The 27,724-nt window shown below is 35.0% G+C and overlaps 1 protein-coding gene across 3 annotated transcripts in view; it reads right to left on the bottom strand.

Annotated features, from left to right (window-relative positions):
• Positions 1–27,724, bottom strand: part of CSMD3 (CUB and Sushi multiple domains 3) — a gene marked incomplete at both ends in the record, with an annotated part of 576,542 nt that overhangs the window by 483,013 nt on the left and 65,805 nt on the right. For all 3 annotated transcript variants that reach the window (XM_084217912.1, XM_084217913.1, XM_084217914.1), the window contains one exon: positions 12,889–13,111. In XM_084217912.1, coding sequence (XP_084074038.1) covers positions 12,889–13,111 — 223 coding nt within the window. The remainder of the gene's footprint in view (positions 1–12,888; positions 13,112–27,724) is intronic.

The following is a 27,724-nucleotide window of genomic DNA, read 5'->3' as shown; positions in this document are numbered from 1 at the left end:
ATAGAGATAAATTTGAAGTAGCAGGACATGTAAAAGAGGACCAACTATATGCATATATTTCAGAATCTATATGTTTCTTAATATGAAAAAAATCAGCCTTTTAAAACAGAGTAATGGCAACAAATAGAAGGAAACCAACCAATTCATCAGCTAAATTATCTGCGATACCTAAAAAAACCAAGCAAACAGAAAACTCCATGGATTTTATTTTCTTCCAGAAAACTTTCACTGAGTCAGAAACAGCTTACTTTTCTCACAGGCCCATGTTCACTTTAAAAGAGAACATATAAGGAGAGTATACTGGAAAGAGCAAGAGAGGGAAGAGAGGGTGCTGGAGTAAAGGTGTCTCTCCTCCAACACTGGGTATGCCTATCTTCACACTCAGAGGTCTGGAGCATATGGTGCTTCAAGGCAGAGCCTGAATCCTCTGCAGTGAGGAAATAGGTATGAATAAAGTCTTTCTTTTTGGCCCCTGTGGTGAGAAATTAAACTCTGAATTTCTCTGAAATGCCCTTGGGGTTTGGGTAGGTAAAAAAGAAACAAAACAGACAATCAAATTACATACAAATTAGAAGAAAAGAAAACCAGGTTGTAATGGAAAATATTTTACATTTACATATCTAAAATTCTGGAAAATACAGATCTAAGAAAAATGGTTGTGGCACTTGAGGTGCTTTTTATCCCATCAAACCAGAAATGTGACCCTATAATGATCTTTTCAAATGCAGTGAAATAAAAGATTTAAAGTAATGTATCTATTACATAAGTACAATTTATATTATATAGAAACAGAAATAAAAACATACAATTTTCAGTCTCATAGAAGGTAAATTATTAATTCTATATTGGTTACTACATATGAAATACTGTAGAAAAACTTCTAGCAGGAAAATGAAAAGCATTTTTTAAGAAAAGGATACTTGAGTTAAAATAGAAGATAAGCTCCCACTTCCAAGGGAGAAAAATCTAAATTAAAATTTGGACTTTGAGAACATAGAAAATATAACAGAAGTGTGTCAGGTACCTTATTCTAACCTCCACTTTTCATAATCTTCTAAAAATTGATTGAACATAGAAGAAATACTTAGAAAATGAACAAAGAAATACTATAATAATTGCAGAAAATAGATTGTAAAAGATTCTGATGCTTTTGCTGAAATCAGATAAGAAAATGCAACTAGTGTTTGTCTTTGTATTTAGGATTGGATAATAGCTACGGGCACATAAAATGCAGGTCTGTAAATAGTTATTGGACTGACAGGTCTACAACTAGCATTTGCCTTTTAATAAATGGGTTTAAATAAAAATAAAGTTGTAATAGAAATATGAGTCCACTTAGCTGATCTATTTTGCAATCATCAAAGGAGAGGCTATCTGTGTTATCTAGGTTCCATATCAGAGCCACAACTCTGACATTAACCAAATCAGATAGCAGAGAAAACAAGACTTTAAAAAGGAAGCAATTATTACTGCAAACAGGATATCTCACAAAGAAGAAGATGAGTTGGCTACCCACATTTCATTCCAAAATAAAGAGTTAGAGTTGTTACTTTTTATTACTGTGACTAATAGAGACAATGAAAAGCCTACATAGAAAGTTTAAAACTTTTCAATTTTCCTTGCATTTTATGGATATACGCTTTATAAAAATGCTAAATATAACTTCGTCAAACCACTGCTTCACATAATACAAAGTGAGAAATCAGTTCAAAATTATTCTTTAAACAAGCCATTTAACAAGGCATAAAGTGAATAGGGCTTTTTAGCACATTCAAAGTTGGTCTTGCTTTGAACATTCCTTCAAAATTTACCTTTTAATTCCGTATCAAGAATAACTGGGCACTACTCTAAATACCAATCTAAAAAGATACTTTGTTAAGGAAAACACATTTTTCTTAAACATTAGCCCAACCAAACATAAAGCATAATAAATACATTTGTTTGTGTGCTGAAGTTTATAATTTTTTTTTTTTAAAGTAACTCATGTTTTTGATTTGACTTCTTCATAGCTTGCTATCAGCTAAAAAATTTCTTACAGCTGCACCTCTTAAAACAGTGTTAAGAGCCACTTCCATATATGTCTGGAACACATTAGCATAATAATGAAACCTGGTGTTACAGCATATTGATCAATAACTTAGCGCAGTTCTATGCAACAAAGTGTTTAGACAAAATCCTATGTCCAATAATAGACTGGGAAAAAATCCAAACAAACAAGACTTAATTTCCCTAGATAACCATCAAGAAAGCCTGAGATACAGAAAGATTAAATCTACTTCACCCAAAACATAGGGGAAGAGAAAAGGTTTAAAACCTCTACATGAAGTTGTTGAATCATGTCGAATGCAATTCCAACTTTCAATATACCCAAAGCTGAAAGCCTACCAGCATATTGCCTATTACAGGTGCAAGTATGAGACTCAGAAAGAACAGTTCTCCAGGCAAAGCCATATGCTTGATGTTCTTCCTAATTAGTGTATATGTAAATACATACAAACAAACATATATTTGCACAAAACCTCAAAGGATTCTTTTGGCTTTCTTCAGATATACCAGTTAAAATAGAAGGATCATGCCTTTCTTCAAAGATTATAGAAATAATGTATTCACATAGGAACCAATTGTTCAGGGTTTAGTTCAGTAAAAATATATGGTTGTTCCAGATATATTCTGATTCAATTATCAACTTTATAAGGTATTTTTATTGATACTGCTAACTACAACAATACAAGGTGAATTTAACAGCTGGTTTAAGAGTTACCTTTCTGTCATGTAAACAGGTCTAAAAGTTAGACAACCCTGTAATAGAATGATACTTTCCCAAAGACTATAACTTTCTGGGACAAGATTATTATTGTGATCATTCTTTTCCTTTCTATAACTGAAACATAGATGAAAAACTAATGGCCACAGAGAGTGCTGGCGGGTTGTGTTACAGAGTATTAATGGCCTCCACAAAAAAATCAGCTTTTCTTCCTAGGTTGTTTCAAATGCCATGAAGCAATTTAGCCACACAAAGAAAAGTGAGTAAGTAAAATTTTTTGTTTCTCAGAAATGATCATACTCATCTCACTACAAACTGTCAAATGCACTCTTCATACATAGGTGGTAACCAGTTTAAATTAGTTACCAGTTTATCCAAAGAAGACAGATAATAGATCACAGAGGCTATAAAAGAGGTTTTTCTTGCATTCTATGAGAAGTAAGCAAGCTAGTCCAATATCCATCAGCCAGTTCAAAGCAGCCAAACTGGCCATCCAGTTCAGGGAAAGATATGCTATGAGAAGCTGATAATGGGATAGTCTCTTCTAAGGTCACTTACTAGAAAGTTACCTCCACCTTCAAATATAGCCAAAATTTTAGTTTGTTGCTCATTTAGTTTGGCTTTTGGTTTTGGGTTTGGTTTTTAAATCCTTACCACCTAACTTTAGATTTTCTTTCTAGCTGACTATTGTTCCCAAACCTGCAAAAACCTTGGCTTCTTTGTAGTAATGTAAGCATAAATTCAAGTGACAAGTAGCAACTTGTCCAGACAAGCATATTCTTTTATCAGTTTTAATTATCTACCTTTCTCTCTCTATCAGTGTCTAGACTTTTAGCATCATATAAAAATAGCCCTAAGAGTATAGAACAATTTTTTTGATGTGTTCTTTCAGCTTTGCATTCATAAGCACAGTGCCAAAAATTTTATTACTTCAATGTATTTTTTTATAAAGCAAACTTTTCAAATTTAAAAAAAGCTCTTCTGTTTAAATGATTTGTCTAGTCAGAATCCATCTCAGAGCTAAATATCTGTTTACCAATATATTTAATTCTGTCATATTTCTTTCAATTATCTGTTTATCTTATAAAAAAAAAAATCTGTATTTATTGTTGTGTCCCTACCAATTTTCAGTTCAAGATTCCACATATCTTCTGTTCACACAGTATTTATTTATTTTGCAGGATTTATTTTGGTTGTTTGTGCTGTGAAAATTTTCCTAGTAACAATAATTTAGTTTACTATCTCATAGTTTTCCACTTTGGTTTCTGGTTCCTTCTTTCCTTTTTTAATTGCCTTTATTTTCTCCTTCAATTCCTTTGGTATTTGTTCCTCTTGCTGGTATTTGTTCCTCTTGCTTTCTGTATCCTTATCTACTCACTGGCCTTTATCTAGGATTTATACCTTTTTTATTTTCTCTTTCTTTTTGAAAGGAGAGTGTAATCCAGTTGGTTTTGTTCACTAGTCTCTAAATTCTCAAATGAAATTCCTTTCTCTCTTTCCAGGCAAATAATGGAGAAATCTAAAGAACCACGGAGCAGCTGAAATAAAAATCACTGTGATAAGAGACTTGAAGTTGTTTCTAAAGTGGAGAATCCCTAATTTGATCCTAATCAGCTGACAGTATCTGCTCTGGTTGAAAATTTGGGCAGGAAGTGAAAGAAGAAAAATGTGTATTCTTAAGGCATAATAAGCAGCCTTAGCTGAAAAAAAATCAGAGCTATGGTTGATAATGGAAACTTTTTGAGGTACAGAACAATACTGGAAACTTTTTGAGGTACAATGATTCATTTTCTCCATATCAACAAGTGCTGGTCTTTATCAATATCCGAAAAGATGTAAACAGGACAGTGAAAATGAAACCTCTGTAAGTTTCAATTGTCAATGCTAGTGGTGAATGAAGACTGCAAATATTCCACTCTGACATGTCTTAAAGCCCTAATAACAAAACGGTCAGAGAGAGCTTGTCGCTGACAGACAATCTAGAACCTCACAGAGCTGACATTTGTTCTTTGTTTTATCAGTAGTCTGCTAATTTGAGCAGCTGTTATATTAGTAGATGTAAAGTACTATATTAGTAGATGTAAAGAGTAAAGTTGGAGTTAGATACTTCATCTGCTATTTAAAATGGCAATAATCTAAATTAACTGAAAAAATACTCTGAAAGGTTCTTTATATGGTTTAAGAAGAAATTGTTCATATGAGAAACAATTTAAAAAGACAATAAAGGATACACATACAAGAAGTAAAATGGATCTACATACAATAAGATTTGGATTCAGGAAGGAGAATCAACACACCCTCACAGTATTTGGCCCAGACAAGATCTTGGTTCCAGCTCTGGGCACCCTGCACTACATCTTGTAGTACTGTAGATCATCTAAAGGGAGAGGAAGTGGGAAAAGACAGAGCAAGTAAAACAAGTCTTAAAGTCAGGAAATTCTAGAAGTGGAAACCCTGACATAGCAGAAATGGAGGAAGAAGGAGGCAAAAGCAAGGCAAAAATGTGGGCCTTTTTTTGACTTCTGGTTTTGATGAGAATCAGTATGAGAAAGAGTGAAACTTGCTCTAATAATAAGATATAGTGAATATACAAAAATACATAGCCTAATAGTTTCAAAAAAAACATAAGGTAAGGAGTTTGGCTGGGAGATAGTAAAGGATCCAAGATACATATAAATGTTCATAAGGAAATATGGCTAAATTTCTAATGACCAGGAGAAGGAAAGGGTCAGGGTTAGAAAAAAATGTTTACTGGAGCTACCAGGGTGGTATTAGTTGACAGAACAATGTTAACAGAATAATCTAATAGCTGCCTGATTGACACAGACTGATATCTACTGAAAGGAGAAACACATATGTGCCAGAATAAGAAATGCAAAAGCAAGCAGAATTATTAAATGAGGACACTGGAAGCTTCTGCTAGTGACAACACTTATTCTTTTGCTAGCCTTTCTTCATCAACATTTTGTAAGATAAATTTGACAATTTGGCACATGAAAGATGCAAATTGTAATTCTTTCACTTTAAAAATAGAAAGTTTTAAAGGCAGAATCGAGTCTTCCCCTTTTAAAACTGGGCATTGTTAGCATTTAACTTAGCGCTGTTTATTTTTTAGGTAAGAACATGAAATTAGGAAAGTATTCTTGATTTCGCTTTGGATTTTGTTTGTGATTTTGTTTGGATTTGGTTTTATTTATCCAATGTCCTGAATGGTTTTCAATTAAGATTTAGATGTAGAGAAAAAGAGGGATAATTCTATTATCTCAAAGCTCTAAAATAATAATAATAAAAAAGTAAATTATTCAGAGAAAATATACCATAGCTTTGTGATTGGTTTTGAGCTAAAACACAGTGTTTGCTCATGTTGTCAGTAATACCTGGCACATTTATTATGGAGAAACAGGTATCTGAGAAGGTTTTCAGGCCAGGAGCAGGCACGGGTGGAGTGCCCAGCTCACCCATATGGGTGTTCCCTCCCCAGCTGGGGAAAGCACTCCTTCTGCTCTTTGTGTGGTCCTGCAGACCACTGAGACTGGTCTGACTCCTATGCATGGTCAGACAAGCCAGTCTGGCTTCTTGTTCTGGCATCTTCAATGGTTTTCCATCCCCTCCTTAGCTACCATAGCCCTGCCCCAGAGTCAAGTAAACAGACAATTCATCTACCTGCAACTGTAACACTATTTAATATGAATTAATATTAAGGACTAATTGTAATTTTACATGTTTTTACAGTCATTTTTCTTCCTCTGCTTTTGCCAAAGTTGGACCAAATACATAAATTTTAATTTTACAGTCACTATGAATCTGTTGGTTAAGTACCAAAGTCAAACCTTTGGAAGCACTTGAATGAGGAGCCAATACCAAATTATATTTACCACTAGGAGCATGCTAAAATTTTAAGGATCTACTTATTAATCTACTGAAAATGTTGTGTTCTCTGAAAGGGGAGTAAATGTTAAAAATGTAGGCATAATCAGGGAGTCAGATGTTTTAGGAGAGCAATTCACCAACAGAGCAAAGGTAGCAGATGTCTGCAGTAATTTCAGTTAATTTCTCCTATTCAGCTCAGCAGGACTGATCAGGTAACCTGTACATTTAATTCTTGGTGGCCTCAGCAGGGAGTGTAGATGAAAGGATGATTTATCTTGCTTAAATACAAGAGATTAAAAACTATGAGTATTAACTCCCCTTTTAAACACTATGTTTAAAGCTTCCTTCCATTAAAGATCCTAAGAGAAAATTAACCATGAGTCGCAAGAGAAAAGATTTTAATACAATTAAATCTTTGGACACAGTGATGTTATCAACATTTAAAAATATCTCTGCAGATACATGCTGACCTTGCAGTCTCTCAATACAAGGAAAAAATATATATATTTATTCAGTGATCAAAAATTCCATTTTGTGGTAGTTTCTCACAACTCCATTTAAATTTTTTTTGAAATAAAGATATTCATAGTTTTTTTTCACTTATGCAAACAAATTAATCACCAATGATTATACCATTTTTCTAACAGCAGAGATTTCTAAACTTCTGTACCATGTCTGTCCCTACGAAGACACACATGATGGAATTTTATGACAATATTTTCTACAACATTATGGTAGGCTAATAATTTTCTAAATAATTTTATTTTTAACTTTGTAAAATAAATAGTTTCAGCTACTAAAAAATTGCTTTCTGATCATAAACATATGAAAGATTATTTTAGTCAACATTCAGACAGAAATATACTGGATTAAATGCTCCTACTTAGCCAATTGCAGAAGGGATACATTTTATTTCTCTGTCTAAAATGGATCTGAATTTATTTCATTGATTTCAATGCAATGTTAATTTTGTTATGAATATTTAACAGGCAAAAAAAATTACTGGGTAAATTAATTAACTGGTTAAGTATTAGTAAATTTGGAAATATATTTCCTTGGAACTGCAAACAGAGTTTGGGTATATAGTGACCTTATTATTCAAATATTTAAAGCTATTTTGAATACTATACTGCAAACTAATTATAGAAAAAAAAGTCTTTTAGACAACTGCTGAGTACAACATCTCCTTTCAAATTAGTATTTAATTCCAAGCAACTAACTCCTTAATTAAAAAAAAAAAAAGAGGAAAATATCAACATGCTTTTTTATATTTACTGACAATATATTATGTCTTATGCTCAGCAATTTCTTTTAAAGAAAGAAGAAAACAAGATATTATCCAAGTTGCAAAGTAAAATAATTACAAGGAATAGTCAGGGCTCATATTGCCGTTCAGTCATCCACCTACATATGCACCATATCACTGCCACAGAGCATGTGCTTTAAAACTAATAATGGTTTCCATGTGACTTTTCAAGGACTGACAAGAGAAATACACAATGAAGAATTCATATAGTTAAGTCCATACTTGCTTTATAGGCAAATATTAAATCATTTCCTCCCAGATACTTTTCTGCAGAGTCAGGACCCTGAGAAAACCAATAACCCTTCCTGGCCCTAACCAGGCTTGGCTGGTGGCACTGCCACCCACCACTGTCAGTGGTGCCTCTGTTTCATCCCACCCTGAGGCATCCTGCTGCGGCTCCATCCCCATCCCAGCCTCCTGCATGAGCCTCTCAGCCCTCCTCTGTGGCGAGCTCTGTGTCCTTCTGCTCCCAGCTGGGCTGCATGGAGGGACCCCAGACCCGGCTCAGGCTGTGCAGGGTCTGTGCTGGCCCCTGTCAGAGTCCCAGCTCTGCTCCCCCTGCCCAGCCCCTGCCGGGCTGTCCCTGAGCAGCATCTCCTCGGCTCCTGCCCTGTGCCTCTGTGCGGCTCTTTTCCCACCACTCCCTAGTGCAATGAATTATTTACAAGATGCACTAAAGGCTATTTTCATAGCATGCAAAAGGTATCATCAGATGACTCCTACAGGCTTTGCAAAGCAGTTGATTTATGTGATGTTTTATTGGTTCAAGCATAACTTCTGCTAACTTCATTAAAGCATGGGATTCCTTATCACTAGTGCAAACAAAACTCTTTTTTCTCAAGCTGGGCACTCAGAAAATTGAAAACATACTATGAGCTTAGCTGAAATGATTCTTCTTGTGCCATGTAAAAAATTATAAAGATGGAATTTGGAAAAATGGAACAGTAGTTTTAATCTGGAAATGCAACATTTTCAACTAGAACAGGTGTTGGAAATATTAGCTTACCAAAATAAGGACTAAACAATGTTTTTAAAAGCAATCAGAACATCAAGCCCTGATTTTTTTTTAATTTTTCTTTTGAGGGGAACTAATTGTATAAATGTGAAAGAAATGGTACTCAAAAATCACAAATATGCATTTGGAGGGCAACAAGAAAGCTCTCAAAATAGACAGTGACATAACCCAGAAATACTCCTAACAATGAAATTTTGCCAAAAGCTTGGCTCAAATACAGGAAGAAACACTTTCTTTCTGCAAGCAAACTTTTTTTTAGGTGATTAAAAATATGATTTATGAAAAAAATTGCATAAATTGAAAGTTTTAATTTATTCTCTATTTGCAGTTTGAAACAAAGTTTATAATGTGAAATAAACTAAAGCAAGCACACAGTAACACGATGCAAGTGAAATGCTGACTACACTTTCCATAGTGATCATATCTGACACGTTTCTTTTCCATTTATTATTGTTTATCTGCCATTTAAGTGCCAGGTAAATCAGTTAAAAGCTGTTGACCATTTGCTGAAGACATGCAATATAATTTCAGTAAGATTTAATTCTGAGGAGACCAATTAGGCGAAGTACAAAACTGGATGAGGAGGAAGTCAAAGGTGATGAGAGACACCAATGCAAAATAATTTCATTCATATAGACAGTTATTCCACAATATTAAAGTAAAAAACAGAAGTAGTGGCCTTGTCTATCCCAGACAATTTTTATTAACTGTCTAGTTGTGTATTTTTTTCAAATACATATCCCTGAAAATATTTTTGCCTGTTACAAAATTAAAGGGAGGGTGAAAATTGCAATCTAATTACACTTTCATTCATGTCACTAAGTAAAATGGCAAAAACATTGTCATGCTAGAAGGATAGTTTCCACAAGCAACTGTACCTCAGTAAAACTTCACTTATTTGTAAAAAAGAAAACTTAAGGAAACATCACCTCGCTAATTACTACATCAATCTGAGAAAATAAATGTGACTGTGAAAGATTTAGTAAAGCTTGTGTAATTTCACTGTCATGCTTTCAAAATTTTAAAGCCAATTCTCCACTCACACAAATATGTACTATTCTTCCACACCTACACTCAGAAAAGATCTTGTAAGTCTTGAAAAAGTAGTCTATTTCAAGCCCTATATCGAGGCTTAATCATCTTTTCCTAAGTGCTGACTGATTCTTTTTTCTTCCACATAACTTCTTACACTGTTCTTTAGCAGAATCTAATGGCATCCTAGATATACAGTACTGAAACATTTAAGCATGAAAGGTTTCCTTGACTTTCTTCTAGGATATTAAAAAACCCCTTATTCTAAAGCTCCAGCATTGAAGAATTAGTTTAATTTCTAAAGAATCCTGCACACATAGATCTGTAAATGCATATATAGCTATCTATATATCTATGCATCGATACATATACATATATATGAATGTATGTGTTCACACAAATATATATAACCATTTCAGCAGCTTGAACAGGACATAAAGAAAAATAGTTCTGCCTTTACAAGATGTTATTTTCATCTTCCTTTTAGCCACTATCTTCATCTGCTTTCCCTGATGCTTATTTAAACTGTAATTCAGTAAGGACCATTGGTTCCTAACTGGAATCATAGTTTTATTCTTTGCATTTGAGCAGAACATTGTTCACATACTCCTTGAGACTGCAGTTTAGAGTAGATTCACCAACCAAAGTTTCAACTGACAGTGAGGCCCTTTTCAGGTCCAACATTTGAGAAAATATCAGTTTTATCTTTTGAGGAGCGAATAGAAAGGAGAAAAACTTGTGGAAGACAGCTCTCAAATCTTTTATCTGTGGGCTCCCTCTTTCCTGCAGCTGATATCAGAATTGCATTCAAGCACTCATGAAACAGAAATGAAAACACAGAAGTACAAAGGAAAACAATTTTATTAGAGATACATCTCTCTGCATCTGCTGACTGTTAACCATTTAAGAGAATTTATATCCTGCACAAATTTGAGATGTAGCATTTTACTCTTCTAATTTCCTTGTAATAACAAGTTACATATTACTTTTAGTGATTAGATGCCAGATTGTTATGCAATAGTTTAAAAAAAAACATTACAAGTGTATCAACACTTACCATAAAATATTATGAAAACACATCCCTTTCTTTGAGCAACATTATGCAAAGTAAAATGAAACTGGATGTTCCCTGGTTAGGAAGAGGTATTACATTCTTTATCACAGAATACAATCATGGAATGGTTTGGTTTGGAAGATCACTTAGTTCCAACCCCACTGTCATGGGAAGGGACACCTTTCAGGTTACACAAAGCCAAGACTTTTCTGGGCAACTTGTTCCAGTATCTTACTGCATTCTTTATACAGGATTTCTTCCTTGTATCCAACCTTATGATAGATCCATGAATTTTAAGAGGTTGGAATGGAACTTTAGGATAATTTAGTCCCAACCCCCCCCAGGGACACCTCCCAGTAGACCAGGTTGCTCAAGGCCTTATCCAGTTGTCTTTGAATGCTGCCAGGGCTGGAGCATCCACAACCTGTTCCAGTGTCTAACCCTTCTCCCAGCAAAAAAATCTTCCTAATATCTAACCTGAATTTCCCCTCTTTCAATTTGCACCCATTACCCCTTGACCTATCACTACAGTTCCTGAGGAAGAATCCCTCTCCAGCTTCCCTGTAGGCCCATTCAGATACTGGGATGCTGCAAGTCTCCATAAAACCTTCCCTCATCCAGGGTGACAGCCCCAGCTTTCTCAGCCTGTCTTTGTAGGGCAGGTGCTCCAGTCCTCATCTGGGTTACAGGCTCACATCCAATTTTTCATCTACAAATATCCCCAAGTCTTTCTCTGCAGGACTGTTCTAAATTCATTGATCCAGCAGTCAGTATGGATACTGAGAACTGACCAGGATGAGAGACTTGGCCTCATCTCATTGGCCCACTCCTCCAGCCTGCTGGTGTCCCTCTGGATAGCATCCCTTCCCCTCAAGCAAATCAACTGCACCGCTCAGCTTGGTGCCATCTGCAAACTTGCTGAGGCTGCACTCACTTCCACTGTCAACATCATTAATAGAGGTATTGAATAGTATTTGTCTGAATACAGACCCCCTGAGGGACACCACTTGTTGCTGGTTTCTAATTGGACTTTAAGCTGTTGATTGCAATGTTTTGGGTATGGCCACATGGCCACTGTGTTACTCATCAAAGAGTCCACCCAATCAAATAGAAATTTCTCCCCTTTAATAACAAAGATGTTGTGTGGAGATGACAAAGGCCTTACAGAACTTTAGGCAGATGACAAATTGACTTACGGAAGTCAAGGTAGATGATAGTAAAGATAACTAGCAAATGTATGAGTAATATATCTATTGGTATTATAGCATTATTATGTATTCCTTCAGCTGCAGCCTTCCAGAACTGAACATCTGGGCAAAGACTCTGAAGTAGGCTCTGATAGAAAATGTTCTGTGGCACATCACACTCTTGATATATCAAATGGATTTTTTTCACTTTTGTAAACCCTTTTTGTTAGATGTTCATATAGAAACACACACACACACACAAAATCACCTAGTCTACCTTAATTAAATATTTCCTGATCTCTATAAAAAGCCCCCTGTTTCAAAGACTACAAAAGTTCCACTGCTACTAGACCATGCAAACTGAGACCTCCACAAACTCATAGTCACTTTACATTAAATGTATCCATGCTCATATGCTTCTTAATTAATTATATTTCATTGAGACCAATTTTATGAGGGCTGCAATTATTTCAGCCATTACTTTGACTAGAATTAAAGCATGATATACATTTTGACATCTGATTAATTAGAGAAAGCTCACCTTAAAGACTAAGAAAGAATCCATAATTTAAAAACATTAGCTTTAACTATTTTATCAGATATTTTTATTATTACTACAAGCGAGATTTTAATAATTAATAAAGAATTTTTATTCTTTACCTTGTCCTAAAGTTTGCAGGGTGAGGATGCCCATCATATAATGACAAATAATCATATTCTTCTTCTAGAGCAAAAGACTGAAAGACGATCTGTATTCTGTTTCTTTCTTCTGCTATTATAACCCAGGTACAGTTTGCACCATTTGGATATCCATATGGGAAGCCAGGGCTTTCTATAGTGCCGTTGAGTCCTTTTAAAGTTCCACCACAGGTATAAATAAATCCTAAAAAAGAAAATCAAGGAAAAAAAGTTAGTAATCCATTTTTATATCAACCTTCAATAAATACATCACTAGAATTCATGCTTTCTGAAAAAATATCAAAGTATTTTTTAGCAACTACTGCATTTAGAAAGGTAAAGCCCATGGTTTCTATACAAATGCTGGCCACTTAATGCAAGACAATCCCACCTACCTAACAAATGTGTTTTCCATACTGTTTATCTAAAGACATATGGTAGCATCTTTGAAAATAAATATAACAACATCTATGACTAAATTTGTTTGCTTATGAAGCAAAGTATTCACATCAATTCCCTTTTTTTTTGTCAAATGGAAGAGTAAATAAGTCTCTTTGGATGCACGTGAAACCTATTAACCTTGTGCTTTTCCTCTGTGTATTTTGGCTCTGGAAAAGACTGAAAGTCTATTTATTATGAACAAGCTTTTCCCAATCAATAATTCTGGGTTATGAGAACTCTGTACTTAAGGGCTCAATCTGAAATAGCCATCTGTTGCATCATTATATCATCTCACGTAAATATTAACAGTTTACATGCTTTTACTGACCCTATGTGGATTTTGTTTAACTGCAGTGATCAGGTAGGGCCCCAGAGCTGCTCCCTCTCAAAGCACATCCACACCCCTCCTCCATTCCCACATAGTGGGATGGAGGAGAGAAAGAAGAGCAACAGTGAGAAAACTTGTGGGTTGAGACCAAGGCAGTTTAATTTGTACAGCAGAAGCTGTGCACTCAAGCAGAGCGGATGAAGGAATTCATTGTCTGCTCTGGCAGGCTGGTGTTCAGCCCCCTCAGGGAAAGCAAGGCTTTCACCAGACCTAATGGTTGCATGGGAAGACAAGCACCATAACCCTGAACGTGGTCCCTTCCTTCTTCATTCCATTAGTGTGCTCCCTTCCTCCTTCTTTCCACTAAGCTTTTACCACTGGGCATGCTGCCATAGGTTCTGGAATATCCCTTTTATTGGTTCGGGATGTCCCAACATGTCCCCTCTGTGTCCCCTCCCACCTTCTTGCCCATTCCCAGAAGTATGAAAGCAGAGGAAGCCTGGATGGTGTGTAGCCTGATAAAATGTTCAGCACTGTTTTGGTTACAAATCTAAAATATAAGACCATAGGATCTACAACGAAGAAAATTAGGACTATCCCAGCCAAACTCAGTACGATGGGTCAAAGCTGAAAAGTTGTTCTGCTGATAGATCCTTTTTAAAATGAGCCTTCTTAAATGTCAGAAATTACCCCTACATCCAAACTCTAACTTTTCTTGGACTACAACAAACTTCTTTTTTATACAGAAAATCCATTTCCTTAGAAAGAGTAAGAGAACAAGAATAATTATAAAAAGGCCTTTCCCGAGTCACTGTGCACTGATAGGGCAGGTCCTTTTCCATACTTTTGTTTCAAGTTCTAATGCTCAGTTATGGCAGTTCTTAACTCTTTTGGGACTTCAGAATATTTTTTATTTTCCACCAGCTTTGTAGTCTGAATGTAGAGCTAAATCCCCTCTCCAGGCTTCCTGCTCTCTTATCACTTAAATATTAGATCAGCTCTCCTGCTTTGCCTTTTGCGCCCCTGAAGCCTCTCTTCCCCAAGAATGCTCAGAGCAAGCCTTCTCTTCTAGTGGAGGGATTTCATCTGAGAGAAAGCACAAAGCACTGAGTTGCTCTTTCACAGCAACATGATGTACTTTTCATAACAAACTACAAACAAACAAACCACATGCCAACTCTTAAATTATACACACATGTATATATTTGAGCTTGTTAAATCATCTTCTTCGTGGCACATTCACAAGCCTGTCTTCACGTTGAGTATTTAAATGTACAGAGGCCTCTTTCCCTGAAGTACTAAGCAGAAATCTCCTGAGATTTTACACTTTCTATTGCTTTTTGTGCTTTCTTTACAGAAAGAGTGGCATGTACAATTTTTTTAATCTCAGCTTTTTCATATATATTTACAATGATGAGAAAAGGAGCCTCTTATGACTGCTTTTTTAATACAATTATCAGTGTATCATAGATATATATAAGACATGGAAGGGAACATACTCTTAGAATGTAATTAGGGTTTTGTTTACCTCATCTGACATGTATAGCAAATTTTACCTTCTACTGCAAGTTGCCTTAGAGAATTCATTCCCATATCAGTGCCTGCACAAGCTTCATTGTTAGAAGTCTGTTTTATTTATCTCTTTCTGCATCTCCCTCATATACTTGTACTATTTTTAAATCCTCTTTATGTGTTATTATTTATTATTTAAGCTCAGCTGTTTTATTTAGCACTTTTGGAATACAGTTTTGCACGAGACCCTTTGGAAAATCAAATTATTTACTCATAAGATCTACATCCTAGAACTTTAACACTTCTTACCAAATACAATCACTGTAATAAGTCTTTTTAAATAGTTGTCTGCACATATTTATTAATCTAGCTTTTCCTAGATATCTCCTCCTGAGGCCTACTTCAATAGAGTTAGAGAAAAAAACTTAGAGACTTGAAAATTAAATAGCATGCACTGTTAATTTTTCATCCATCTCCCCAGACTAAGTGTGGAAAGTACAGTATAAACTTTGACTCAAGACCATAATACTGCTCTATAATTCAGAACCTTTGTTGCTGTAGCTATTTCATGAAAGCTTTCAATTACATATGGACTATTCTGTTAATTCAATAAGAACTACAAAGAAAAACTCCTCTATAATAGGTCTACTGTTACCAAATAAAATTATACTTTTAAAAAACCCACAAAACAAAACAAAAACACAGCAAAAAAAGAAAAACCCTACAAGAAAACACGAACCAAAAAACCCCAGAGCTGCAACTATGAGGGAACAGTCTTCTGAGATAACATGCTACTTATTAAGAATTATAATGCTTCATACTCAATCCAATAATTAGTCCTATTCATACACAGATATGCAATGTAAACATCCATGATATATACAAGTTCCAATTACTCCTTTTATTCCACATTCACACTGGAACAAAAGAGAATTATTCATATGCTGCAAGATGATACAACTTGGATGTTTCTCAGAGATGACTAGCAGAATGTAGCACAGCTATGCACGTGTCAGAAGATACACTTTTAATTCCAAGGAAGGAAAAAACACCCAAATGAACCAACGGTGCAGTTTGATTTTGATAGGTCTAGTCTTTTAGTCTGTAAAATAAAAAAATCATGCATACAGAATCCATGTGCACAACCTGCACTTTAATCTCTCTTTCATATGTTAATTCATTCTGTGATGCTCTTCACCTTGGCAGTCCAACTTGGGTATGATCAAAATAGGCAGCGTGCATTAACTGACTGGTCTGATCAAATGTGGAAAACATGACATTTATTTTCAAGAAGTAAAATTCATGCTGAAATAACTAGTAGCATACACTGTGATCTTTTTCATTTAGATTTCAGAACCAGCATTCCAAGCAGAATTTACTTGCAAACTGCTTTTCATTAAAGGGATGGTTTTATTCAAAGCACACAATAAAGAATTTTGAAAAGCTTGAAGTTAAACTAGAAAAGAAAAATTCTTGTTGAAATAAGTAGGAAGATGAACAACACCACTCATGAGATTCTCTTAATAGCTAGTATGATTCAAAGTTTCTGCTGCATTGTTTTCTACCAGATTTTAAAATTCAGATGTTTAATTCTCATCAATTTTACATGGATAAATACTTCTTGAAACCAGAAAACACAGCTCCTCTTCCTGATTTCAGTCATCCTTTGATTCATTGTTGGATTATTGTGAGCATCAGTAACAGCAGTTCTTAATCCATTTATTCAACATTCATTGCCTCCTAACAAAGCAAGTAGTTCTTACATCATGTTCATACCCCTTGCCCTTGAATGTCCCATAATTACACTCATTCAATACTCAACAGTATTGTCTTTGGCTTTTTCTCTTCCTCCTGACCATTCAATTATACTGTTTAATAACATATTTCTACACCTTTCACCTTCCAAGTACTCCACACCTTTCATTTAATCTCCCTGTTTAGTGTGTTCTTGAATAATAGTCATTAATATAAGATAATTATACTGAGTCTGCCTCGATTAACCCACTTGTACATTTCTAAATTGCTTGTGTATTTCCTTTTAATTAAGTTTTTAATACTCTGTTTCTTTTATTTTAAGAGAAAGCCAAGGAAATGGAAGATAATTTGTTCATATGCTGCATTTTTCTTCAATATCTTTTCTGATAACATGATCTTCTTTCATTTCTTTCAATTGCACCTACCTTAAAATGTAGTCAATCCTATCTTAAAGTATTCCTTAGCCATGCCATCCATGTTCATGTCCCTTTATTGTGCTCAATATATCTATTTGCAAAATTATTCTTGTCCCCCTAAATGGTAGTTCTATTCAGAATACTTTATTCACTTATGTCTCCTCATGCTCATCACATGTTTCTGCAACACCTTTTTCTGTTTGTGGTCTTTGATCACCTGACTTTATTTGGCAGCAAAGAGAAGTTATTTTTCATGCTGACCATAAATCAGTACAAACTGTTCTGCTAATTCTGTTCTGTTTTTCTGGATTCTCTTTCTGTTCACTTGTATTATCATCACCTTGGTTTTTTATGGTTCCTGTATGTTCATCCTTTTTGTTAGGACTTCAAAGAACCTACTGGAGTTCAACAGAGATAGATTTCATAGTGATGTGAACCCATCCCTCCGCTGTGAATCCTTTTCTTCTGCTATCAATCTTATCCAGTTTGGTAAAATAAAAGTTCAATATTTATATTCTACTATTTATTTGTATCTCAACTTTAATTATCCCAACATGCCTCACTCCCAGATCTTTAAGCCCATTTATAAAGCTGAGAATAGGATGCTCACATCAGATGTGATGACTGCATTTTACTTTTAAGTGTGTTTGAAATTAACCTTTTTATTATTTTTCATCATGTCCTAATTCTCTTTAATTTGTTGTTTTCTATTCTCATTATGCTTCTTTTCTGCATAAAATGAGCCTGCTTTCACTAACGTTAACTTCCAATAAGACAAAGTTTTATTGATTTTGTCTCAGGAGAACAAATATGAAAGGTAAAAATCTCCTTTAATGTACTGGACTTAGTTCCCTCCTGCCCTCCACCTTTTTGTCTTCCTACCCCATGTGTCCAGCAGCTTGTCAGCTTCATCCTTATTCTAGTGTGTTTTCATATGAAAAGACTGTTGACTGATTGTCTCCTAGGACCCTGTTAAGGACACTCCCTGGTGTCCCCTCCTACCAGAACATTACATCCCCCTCTTCCTTCACAGCTCTCCTGTTTCCCCTGTGCTGGCAGGGAGGTGCACATGCAAGCCCTGCTCCACAGCACACCAGCACAGAGGCACACTGCACCTGGGTAGCAGCTCCCAGTGGAGTGGGAATCCACATGTGCTGGGGTGACTTTATGCTGCTCGTATCCCCATTAGTCAGTTTAGCCCAGAAATAAGTTCTGCACCATTAAGATTGGTTCTGAGGGCGGAGGCGGGGACAGAAGAAGCATGGAGTTTGTTTTCAGAAACTGCACTCACTCATCCACATTCCTGCTCCTGGACGGTCTTGTCTGCAGATGGACAGACAGCAGGACAGAGCTCTCCTTTGTTTATAGTTAGTTTTAGCCAGCTGAGGCTAAGAGAAGTTTTCTGGACTGTGTTTTTTCCTTTTCTTTGGACCTGTTTGCAGCTGTTCTGGACACCCAGAAGAGAACCAGCAACTCACATTCCAGCGCCAGAGGAACTGATAACAGGCTGGGAGAGCTGAGCTACAGCCCACCAAGAGGACTTTCTGACTCTTAGTCAGTAGAAAGAGGTTTTATTGTTTAATATTGTTCTTTTTTTTTTTTTTTTTTTTTTTTTTTGTGCTAGTGAATGCTTTGCCTGTTAAATAAACAATTTTTTCCCCTTTTAGCCAAATTGATATTTTCCTGAACCAGTTGGGGGAGGGGCGGCTTGAATCTGCTTTCTAGAGAAACCCTTTCAGAGGCTTTCTCCCATATTTGCTCTAAACCAGGACACCGTGCCAGCCACAAGACCTTACAGCTCCTGCTATTTCAGAAAAGACTATCTTGTATTCCTATAGATCTCTTTGTTTGTTTAACTTGATGTTCTGTACTTCAAATAATTCTCACTTCTATCTCAGCTCCAATAGCAGCTTTTATAATGAGCTCTCTACCATCTGAGAAAAGTCTACATTTAATATTTTGCCTGACCACCTATAATTGTTACAGTCATATGTTTTAATTTCCCAAAGTAATAAAAACTTGGAATCATAAAATTAGTCTGGGTTGGTAGGGATCCTAAAAATCATATATTTCCAAACCCTTCCTGTGTGCAGGGACACCTTCCTTTAGACCAGATTGCCCAACCTGGCCTTGAACACTACAATGATGGAAAATCTACAAGTTGGGGGACCCTGTTCCAGTATCTCACTGCCCTCACAGCAAAAAATTTCTTCCTGATGTCTAATATTCTATCAGTTTAAAGGTATTTCTCTTTGTCCTATTACTACACATCCTTCTAAAAAATTCTGCTCGAGCTTTCTTGTAGACTTCCTTAAGATCCTGGAAGGTTTATGTAAGGTGTCCCTGGAACCTAAACCACTCCAGCTGTCACGGTTGCAACTTCACTGTCTTGGTAATGTCTATCTTTTTGAGTTGTTTTTTATTTTCTGTTTTTGTAAATAATTCTTGAGGGTTTTGACATATAATGTAAATTTCCTTGATTTAAGACTTTTCTTTAGCCCAAGGAAATCTCAGACCTGCTTAATAAAGCCTTATTACAAAAACAAACAAAAAACCCACAAAAATATTGTGTTTGTGAAGTGCACAAAGAACATTGAAGAACCTCTTTGAAAATCAGCTCTTAGGCATTCCAAGTAAGTGAGGATTCCTTAACTAAATAGCCATTTTACTTCAATTTGTTCTTAAAAGCATTTGCTTTCTCAAACAACACATTCTGCTGCTTATTCTCTGCACAACTTATTGGAAATTGGGACATTACGAAGTTTAGACACCATGAAGTTTTCAAAAGAAGTTTATCTGTGATTTTTTTCATTTTAAGGCTATGAGAAAAGATGGTTATATTTTTTGATAAATAACTGAGTAAGATAGATTGTCTTGCCCTTGCATAAGCTATAATAAGGTACCAAAATGACTTTTCCAATCTTTTGGTAGGGTTGACTGGAAACTCTATAACTTAATCAGTGGAACTAGTACAGAATACCAGTCAAAAAGAAACAATCACTGTGTATTATCACCACATTTGAAACACTTTCTGGGGGTATTGCTTTTCTTCCAGAGAGTAATTTCTTATCTCTGCTACAGACACATTTTCTGAAAAAGGTTTAGAAATATTTTTTAGTCTTGTCTTCCACTTGTCTTAGTTGTGAAAACTACTAGAAAGACAAAAGTTTCTGTTCTCTGCTGTCAACCTTGAGTGTGTTATTTCTTTGGAGAAACATAAGGTCTAAGAAACATTAGGACTGCTCATGTTCACATGGAATACATTTTGAGCAGCAGGAGGCTTAAATTGGAAAGGCAGCAAAATAAGAAACTGGATCTCATGTAACAGAAGTACCCATACCATTTTTATTACATGTATTGAAATAAAGATTTATTGCCATTGTTTGTATTTCTTGTTCTACAACAGAAAACTGTCATTTCCTATATTTGAAAACAAAGAGGATTTAGCTTCAATAGTGTTGTCAGTCTTTGAGGAATTTTTAAAAAAATGAAACATAAATCTAGAAATCTCTAAGTCATTCAATAGAAGATTATCACCTTCACAGGAAAATAGAGGGGGGTTTAACTCACCTTTAGGCATTTGATTATACATAACTCTGACATGGAATAGTGTTCTGCTTCTATTTTAAAACCATTGGTAGCATGGCCACAGATGATAGTCTGGTTTCAACAAAGTCAGCTGAAATGCACCCAGGATTTTATCCCCAGTATGTAATTAACTTTCCTCCTAAGGATATTTCAATACTTCTCTCCTATTCCTCACATAATACCTCAATGCCTGATAGACAAGGGATCATCTGTTCCAAAACAACTGCCTCCTTGCTCATGCAGCCAGATAAGGGTAATCTCTCAGATGTGACAAGCATCTGGGCAATAGAACTAGACATAAAAACAAGAGAGGACATTTGGAATCTCATCACAGAACAAATTAAAAATACTCTCTGGGATTGAAATCCTGCCATATTTAATACTCTTCATACATGTGAGCACTACAGAATTGCAGGGCAATCACATTTTTTATGCTTGGGGAGAGTGTAGATAGATATTAAAGTGTTTTGAGGGTTTTTTTTAAAGATAATTTTGATTTCAAATAATCATCTCTGTGGCATTTGGCCATCCTGCTTCTCACTCCTGTGAATAAACAGTTTGAGCTATGACTTCCTTATTTTAGGAGAATTGTGAAGTTCCTTCATTAGTATTCTGAGCTTACACTCTTTCTTCATCTACCTGCTCTTCCTGCAATTCTTCCACTTGAAAAGTGGAAAGCAACCATCATGCAATCAGAAATTGCGTCAGGAATCTTCCCAGCACTCCTAAAGAAAAGAGCATATCAAAGGCATATCTGAAAATGAATTCATGCAAATTTTGTTTGATAACATAGGAAATTTACTCTCTGGAAAAGACAGGAACAGAGATTCCATTAAAAGGATAAGTTATTGAAAGAATTATATTTATTTTACATTTCCTTTTCACTGTTTCTTCCTTGGCAAAACTGACCATGTGTCCAAAGATTTTATTGCTCTTTATTTGCTGGGGTTTTTTTAATCATATGTGGGATCTGTGAAACTGTTAATTTCATAATTAAATTGTGATATTTGTAAAGTTAGCTTGGAACGATCTCCCAGCAAATCAAACTGACAGGGAAGACCACTCACAGAATACTTTGTACTGGCAATCTAATTTGAAGTGCTTGTTCTTTCAGAAATAAAACTTTAACTTGCAGAAATTACCTAACTGATTTGTAAATAAAATACCTTAGATTAAAATTTTCATTTTATTAAAACATGCTGATAAGTAGCCAGTTGTTTTCATTAGAACCTAATGAAGACAATTGTAAGATACAACCACTGCAATATCAGGTCAAACTGCTTCTAAAGCAGTTTATAATTTACTTTGCTTTAGAGTACAGGTCTTTGGGTCTCTAGGATATAAATAGATAACAGGGCTTGGAGAAATTTTATTTGCAAAAATATAAAGAGTAGATTGAGTTTTCCATGTCAGAAAAATTAATTAACAATATGTACAATTTAACAAATGTAAAATTGTTAAATAAGACAATTCTTAATTAAGGGAAACAATCAATAAGGAGTTTAAAGAGTCTTCGCTCTTGGCAATAGTGGAATATAAGGAAATACCCTCTACAAAATAGAGTTGGAAACAAAAGTAACTTCTGAAGAAATTAAGATAGATTTAGTACTACACTTTTACAGTTCAAATGTCCCATGGCATTAATTAGTTTTCAAATTAATTCTAATGTGACAGGAAAACAGACAATATAATGCTGAGTCAAATTCCCTAAATCTAAAGCCCATTGGCATACACAGTAAACCTCTGTCATTATAAACCTTCATAAATCTTCAAAAACAAAAAAAAGGGAATGAGGAGAAGGGCTAAAAAAGCCAGAATAACGACACAAGTTTTAGTAAGCATTCAGATAGGAAATAAGCACTATGAAATAAATACAATGCTGGTTTAAAGTGACTTCAGCAATACTAGAAAAGATTTTAAAGACTCATTGCTTGGAAAATCAGGACAAAATTAAGGCTATGTTTAAAGTTTCTGCCAATAGAAACAGTGTTGAACAGTGTTTACTGAACACTACGAAAGATAGTCTTCCTATATTCTGTTTCCTTCTTCCAAAAAGTGAAAGACACTTTGGTGGCAGCTCAGATTACTTTAGACATAAACAACCTAGTTCTCCTCATTCATTCACAGGGATGACCTTATAAAAAATACAATTTTTACAAAATAAAATATTCTTACTTTAGATCATATGGAAATTCAGACCTTTGAGACTCTGCTATAAATTTAAGAAGTAATTATATAATTAAGTAATACCTAACTAGTATTTCATGCTTCTGAAACATTACCTTCTTCAGTGAAACATCAGCTTTCACAGAGAGGCATACCTAAAACTTGATGTCAATAACTACTCTGCAATGCCATCACTGCAGGATTTCGACTGTTGTACCAAATGCACTCCATGTGCTCTACAATAACCTAAACTGTCTGAGGGTAGCAAAATTAAAGTTGTGTTGAGAATTAAAGGAAGCAGCAGCAGGAAAATCCAGCTGTAGTCTTTGATATACTCCAGGGGTTTTCTGCCTTTAATTTTCTAGATCACATAATAAGTGGAGAAAATCCCAAAACCACTTCAAAGAGACACAGACTATATAAGGGTCAACTGAACGCAGGGAGATCAGGAGAACTTCCTCATGAGGAATTTGACATTATTGGACAGTTTCTGTCAGTTCTTAAATAAAGGGAGCACAATTTAAATATCTTGGAAAAATTTAAACCCCTTTTATAAACAGATATTAATACTGTCTTTTACACATAAATTTCAAGAAAGGTAATTTTTTATTGAATTAGATTTTTATTATATTAAAGAATTAATTATTCTCATCTAAAAATCTACAGACTGTTGTGATTTTTTCAATCATTTCAGGTGTCTGAATCCAAAAGTAATTTTTCAGATATTGTCAGTTCTGCTTAATTCTTAACTTTGAATTTATTCACATTATACATTTCTGAATTTGCAGGAGGTCAAAGGAAAAACTTCGTTACCATGTACTTTTATGTGTCATAAATATATTTATTTATTTATTTATTTATTTATTTATTTATTTATTTATTTATATGTATATTTTATCATAAGCCAGGATCTAAATTTTGGTAGCATGTTGAGACAGTTTAGGCTAAGAACAGATCATAACATAAGGGATAAAGACTGCTGTTAGTTACTGTAATATCTGAGCTTGTAAGATTTTTTAATGGTACTTAATTTATTGATATCATGAAAACAAAAACTTTAGATTATATTAGATATATATAACTTTATATATCTAATATAATCTAAAGTTATATATAGAACTTTAGATATATAATCTAAAGTTATATATAGAACTTTAAATTATATTAGATATATATATTCTCATTATTTCAATTTAGAAATCAAATATCATCACCAGGGGATTTGACTTTTAAATATGCAGTATTCAACAAATAAAAAAAAATTCTAAAAAAGAAATCAAAGATTTATTTCTCCATTCCATGAAGAGCACTTCAAAGTTATGAAAAAATTTCTAGACAAGATATTAAAACTGTTCTACAACAGAAGGTGTACAAATGTGTCCAACTCTATGGCACTGATAGCTTCTTGATTTTTTTACACTATTTAGTAGAGATAAGAATGCTAAAATGTTATAGAGCTGAGCAATACAATTGAGTGTTGTTTCAGATTTTATTTTGGTTTCAATAATCACAGGACTATTGAAGCTGTTGCTATTGCTCTATTTATTTATTCTGGTCCTTTCCAGAAAAAACCTGCTTCACTGTAGAGGTGAACTTCATACTCTGAGTTGCTGAGTAGGAAATCAGCATATTATGGTAAAATGTTAGGAGTTGATGTTAGGAGCAGCCAAGTTTTAAGCATCAGCTGATGAGAATTACCCCTGGCCAGCGGCCCTTTATATGAGTTAGAGGTACAGAGAGACAACATGAACTGATCTATCCACCCCAGCTAAAGTTTCCAGCCTACCATGTGAGATAAACATCCCCATGTAGAGTCGCCATCATCAAGAAAAGAATCATTATCTCTCTACCTGCTTTGATAAATCTTGAAGCTACACTGTGACAATTTTAAAAAAATGGGAAAGAGGAGTAAATATTTAACAGCACCTCTGGCGTTCTCTCTTCCTGTGCTCCATTGAAAATAGCAAACAGAGAAACAAGCAAAAACCCAACCACACCAGCTCAGCATCAAAGGAAAACCCATTTGATCTTCAGAACTGACCAGTTACCCTTTTCCATATTCCTGCCAACAACATCTTCTGGCCAAAAATGCTGGATCACCTGAACTGGGAATGCAGAACAAAGACAAAAAGGTTTTGTGAAAAAGTCATAAGAAAGGAGTTTATGCAAAATGTTTAAGAATGGAAAAAAAAATATACCCCAAAGAAATAAAGTCAAACAGTGAAGCACAGAAGTAACAGAAACAGGAAGAAAAAATGTTTAGGTAAGTAGTTCTGACTTGGATAGTATATTTGGAATGTAAAGTTGTTTTAGAGGACAGTTACACCATTTTATTTTTTAAAAAAAATAATTTTGCAATTACTGAGATATTATTAGCAAAATGTCTTCCTTTTCATTTGTATGGGTCAAAGGAGTCTGGTGTATTACTTAATTTCTGCCATATCTGCTGATTGGAATTTGGACATGCTTTACTAATGTGCTAGGCATTATGTATTCACTAATGCCTCTTACATGCTATTACATCATAACTACTCCTATGCCAACAATTTATGCATGGGCAAAATGCAGATGTCTAGACTGAGTCTTTCTTCTTGGGTTTCAGCTTGTATCAGCACAAAAAAAAAAAAAAAGAGAAAGCACTAATTATTTCTTGACACCTAATGAAAATTTGTTGTACAATATCCCAAGTCTCAGACATTCAGTTTCTCCCTCCCTATAATTAATACTCAGCAGGGTCCAGTGTTCTGTTTTTTTTTTTTCTGATCAGGTAAGCAAAACACATCATTTTCTATTAAATTGTATGACTTTATATCTGTAATTGATGTGTTACCAAGTTTTAGCTTATTTCACCTTTTGGCAACTGTTACTCCAAGTGTCTCATCCATCCTGCAGTACTGATGTCTGCTTTCAGTAGCTAATATTTCTGAAATTAATCAGTACCCTACATTTTTTAAAAATTGCTGGTAATATTGCCAGTGGCTTATCATGAATAATCATCCCCTCTGACATGACAAACTACCTCTAACAGGAAAGCTATTACTTTGAAACAAATTGTACTGCATTGAAATATCCCCAGTAGTAAAGAATCTCAACAGAGTACTAAAGCTTGTTCAATTGAAACCAATGAGGAGAGAAACCTTTGTGTCTTTCTCAGGTCATATTCTTTTTATTAAATATCAGATAATAGCAGTGTCTTACCTAACAAAATTTTCAGGAGGGAGGCACTATTTTTTCTACTTTGATTTATATTTTGGCATTAAAAAAATAAGCATTGGATCCTTTTAGTATAAATATTAGGGACCTCACCTCTTTTTTATGCTGCTTTCTTTCCCTAAACCAAAGATATGTTGTTATTAGTTACTGATTCTCTACTTCTTCACAGCAAAGGCAAATGTCTGCTTATAAGAGAGCAAACATGAATGCAGAGGCAACCTATTTAATGGGAAATAGTTTAAAAATACTTGATTTCTGTATATATGCAAGGGAAGGAAGGAAGGAAGGAAGGAAGGAAGGAAGGAAGGAAGGAAGGAAGGAAGGAAGGAAGGAAGGAAGGAAGGAAGGAAGGAAGGAAGGAAGGAAGGAAGGAAGGAAGGAAGGAAGGAAGGAAGGAAGGAAGGAAGGAAGGAAGGAAGGAAGGAAGGAAGGAAGGAAGGAAGGAAGGAAGGAAGGAAGGAAGGAAGGAAGGAAGGAAGGAAGGAAGGAAGGAAGGAAGGAAGGAAGGAAGGAAGGAAGGAAGGAAGGAAGGAAGGAAGGAAGGAAGGAAGGAAGGAAGGAAGGAAGGAAGGAAGGAAGGAAGGAAGGAAGGAAGGAAGGAAGGAAGGAAGGAAGGAAGGAAGGAAGGAAGGAAGGAAGGAAGGAAGGAAGGAAGGAAGGAAGGAAGGAAGGAAGGAAGGAAGGAAGGAAGGAAGGAAGGAAGGAAGGAAGGAAGGAAGGAACCACACATACCTATAATACTTTAAATATTCTTTTTAATATCCCAAAATTATCATTGTGATGAGGAAATGCTCAGTCTCAGCCTGTGTATGGTGTAGGAGTGGAATTTGGATTGATTTTAGGTAAAAAAATACAAGAGATGTGGGGCATGGTAAAAGACTGCACCGCAGTGAAAAGGCTTTGATTGTATCAAAGGATCTGTCTCAGAGGAGATTTTACCACCTTGTGTGGCATTCTCTTCAGAGATAGTTGGTGCAGTTGGAAACAGAATTGATTGGAATGTTTGGGTATAACTATTTATCTTTTTTTCCCCTTCCATATAATAAAAACTTGTTCAATCAAAACATCTTTGAATTTATATCCGAATACATTTTTATTAGGGTTTCTTAGTGCCAACATGAACTTCTGGTCTAACTAAGAGTGACATCCCATGTAATAGCTATCTGTTCACAGTAATTACTGGGGTATACTAAACTCAATTTCAAGTCCTCAATCTCTGTGTTCTCCCAATTTATGTGTCCCACAGAGTATTTGACACAGGTTAATTGCAAGTCAGCTTCATGCTTGTATCTTCTAGAGTATCTTAGTTTTCATTAAATTTGTTGCTTAGGATCGAATCCAAATTTGCAAATTGTGTTTCTGTAAAAGCAGATTTATTTTTCAGCCTTAACTGCATGTC

The sequence above is a fragment of the Fringilla coelebs genome, assembly GCF_963513975.1.
Source record: "Fringilla coelebs genome assembly, chromosome: 1".
Classification (NCBI taxonomy): domain Eukaryota; kingdom Metazoa; phylum Chordata; class Aves; order Passeriformes; family Fringillidae; genus Fringilla; species Fringilla coelebs.
The sequence above is the reverse complement of the archived record's forward strand: the minus strand, read 5'-3'. Positions and strand labels throughout refer to the sequence as shown.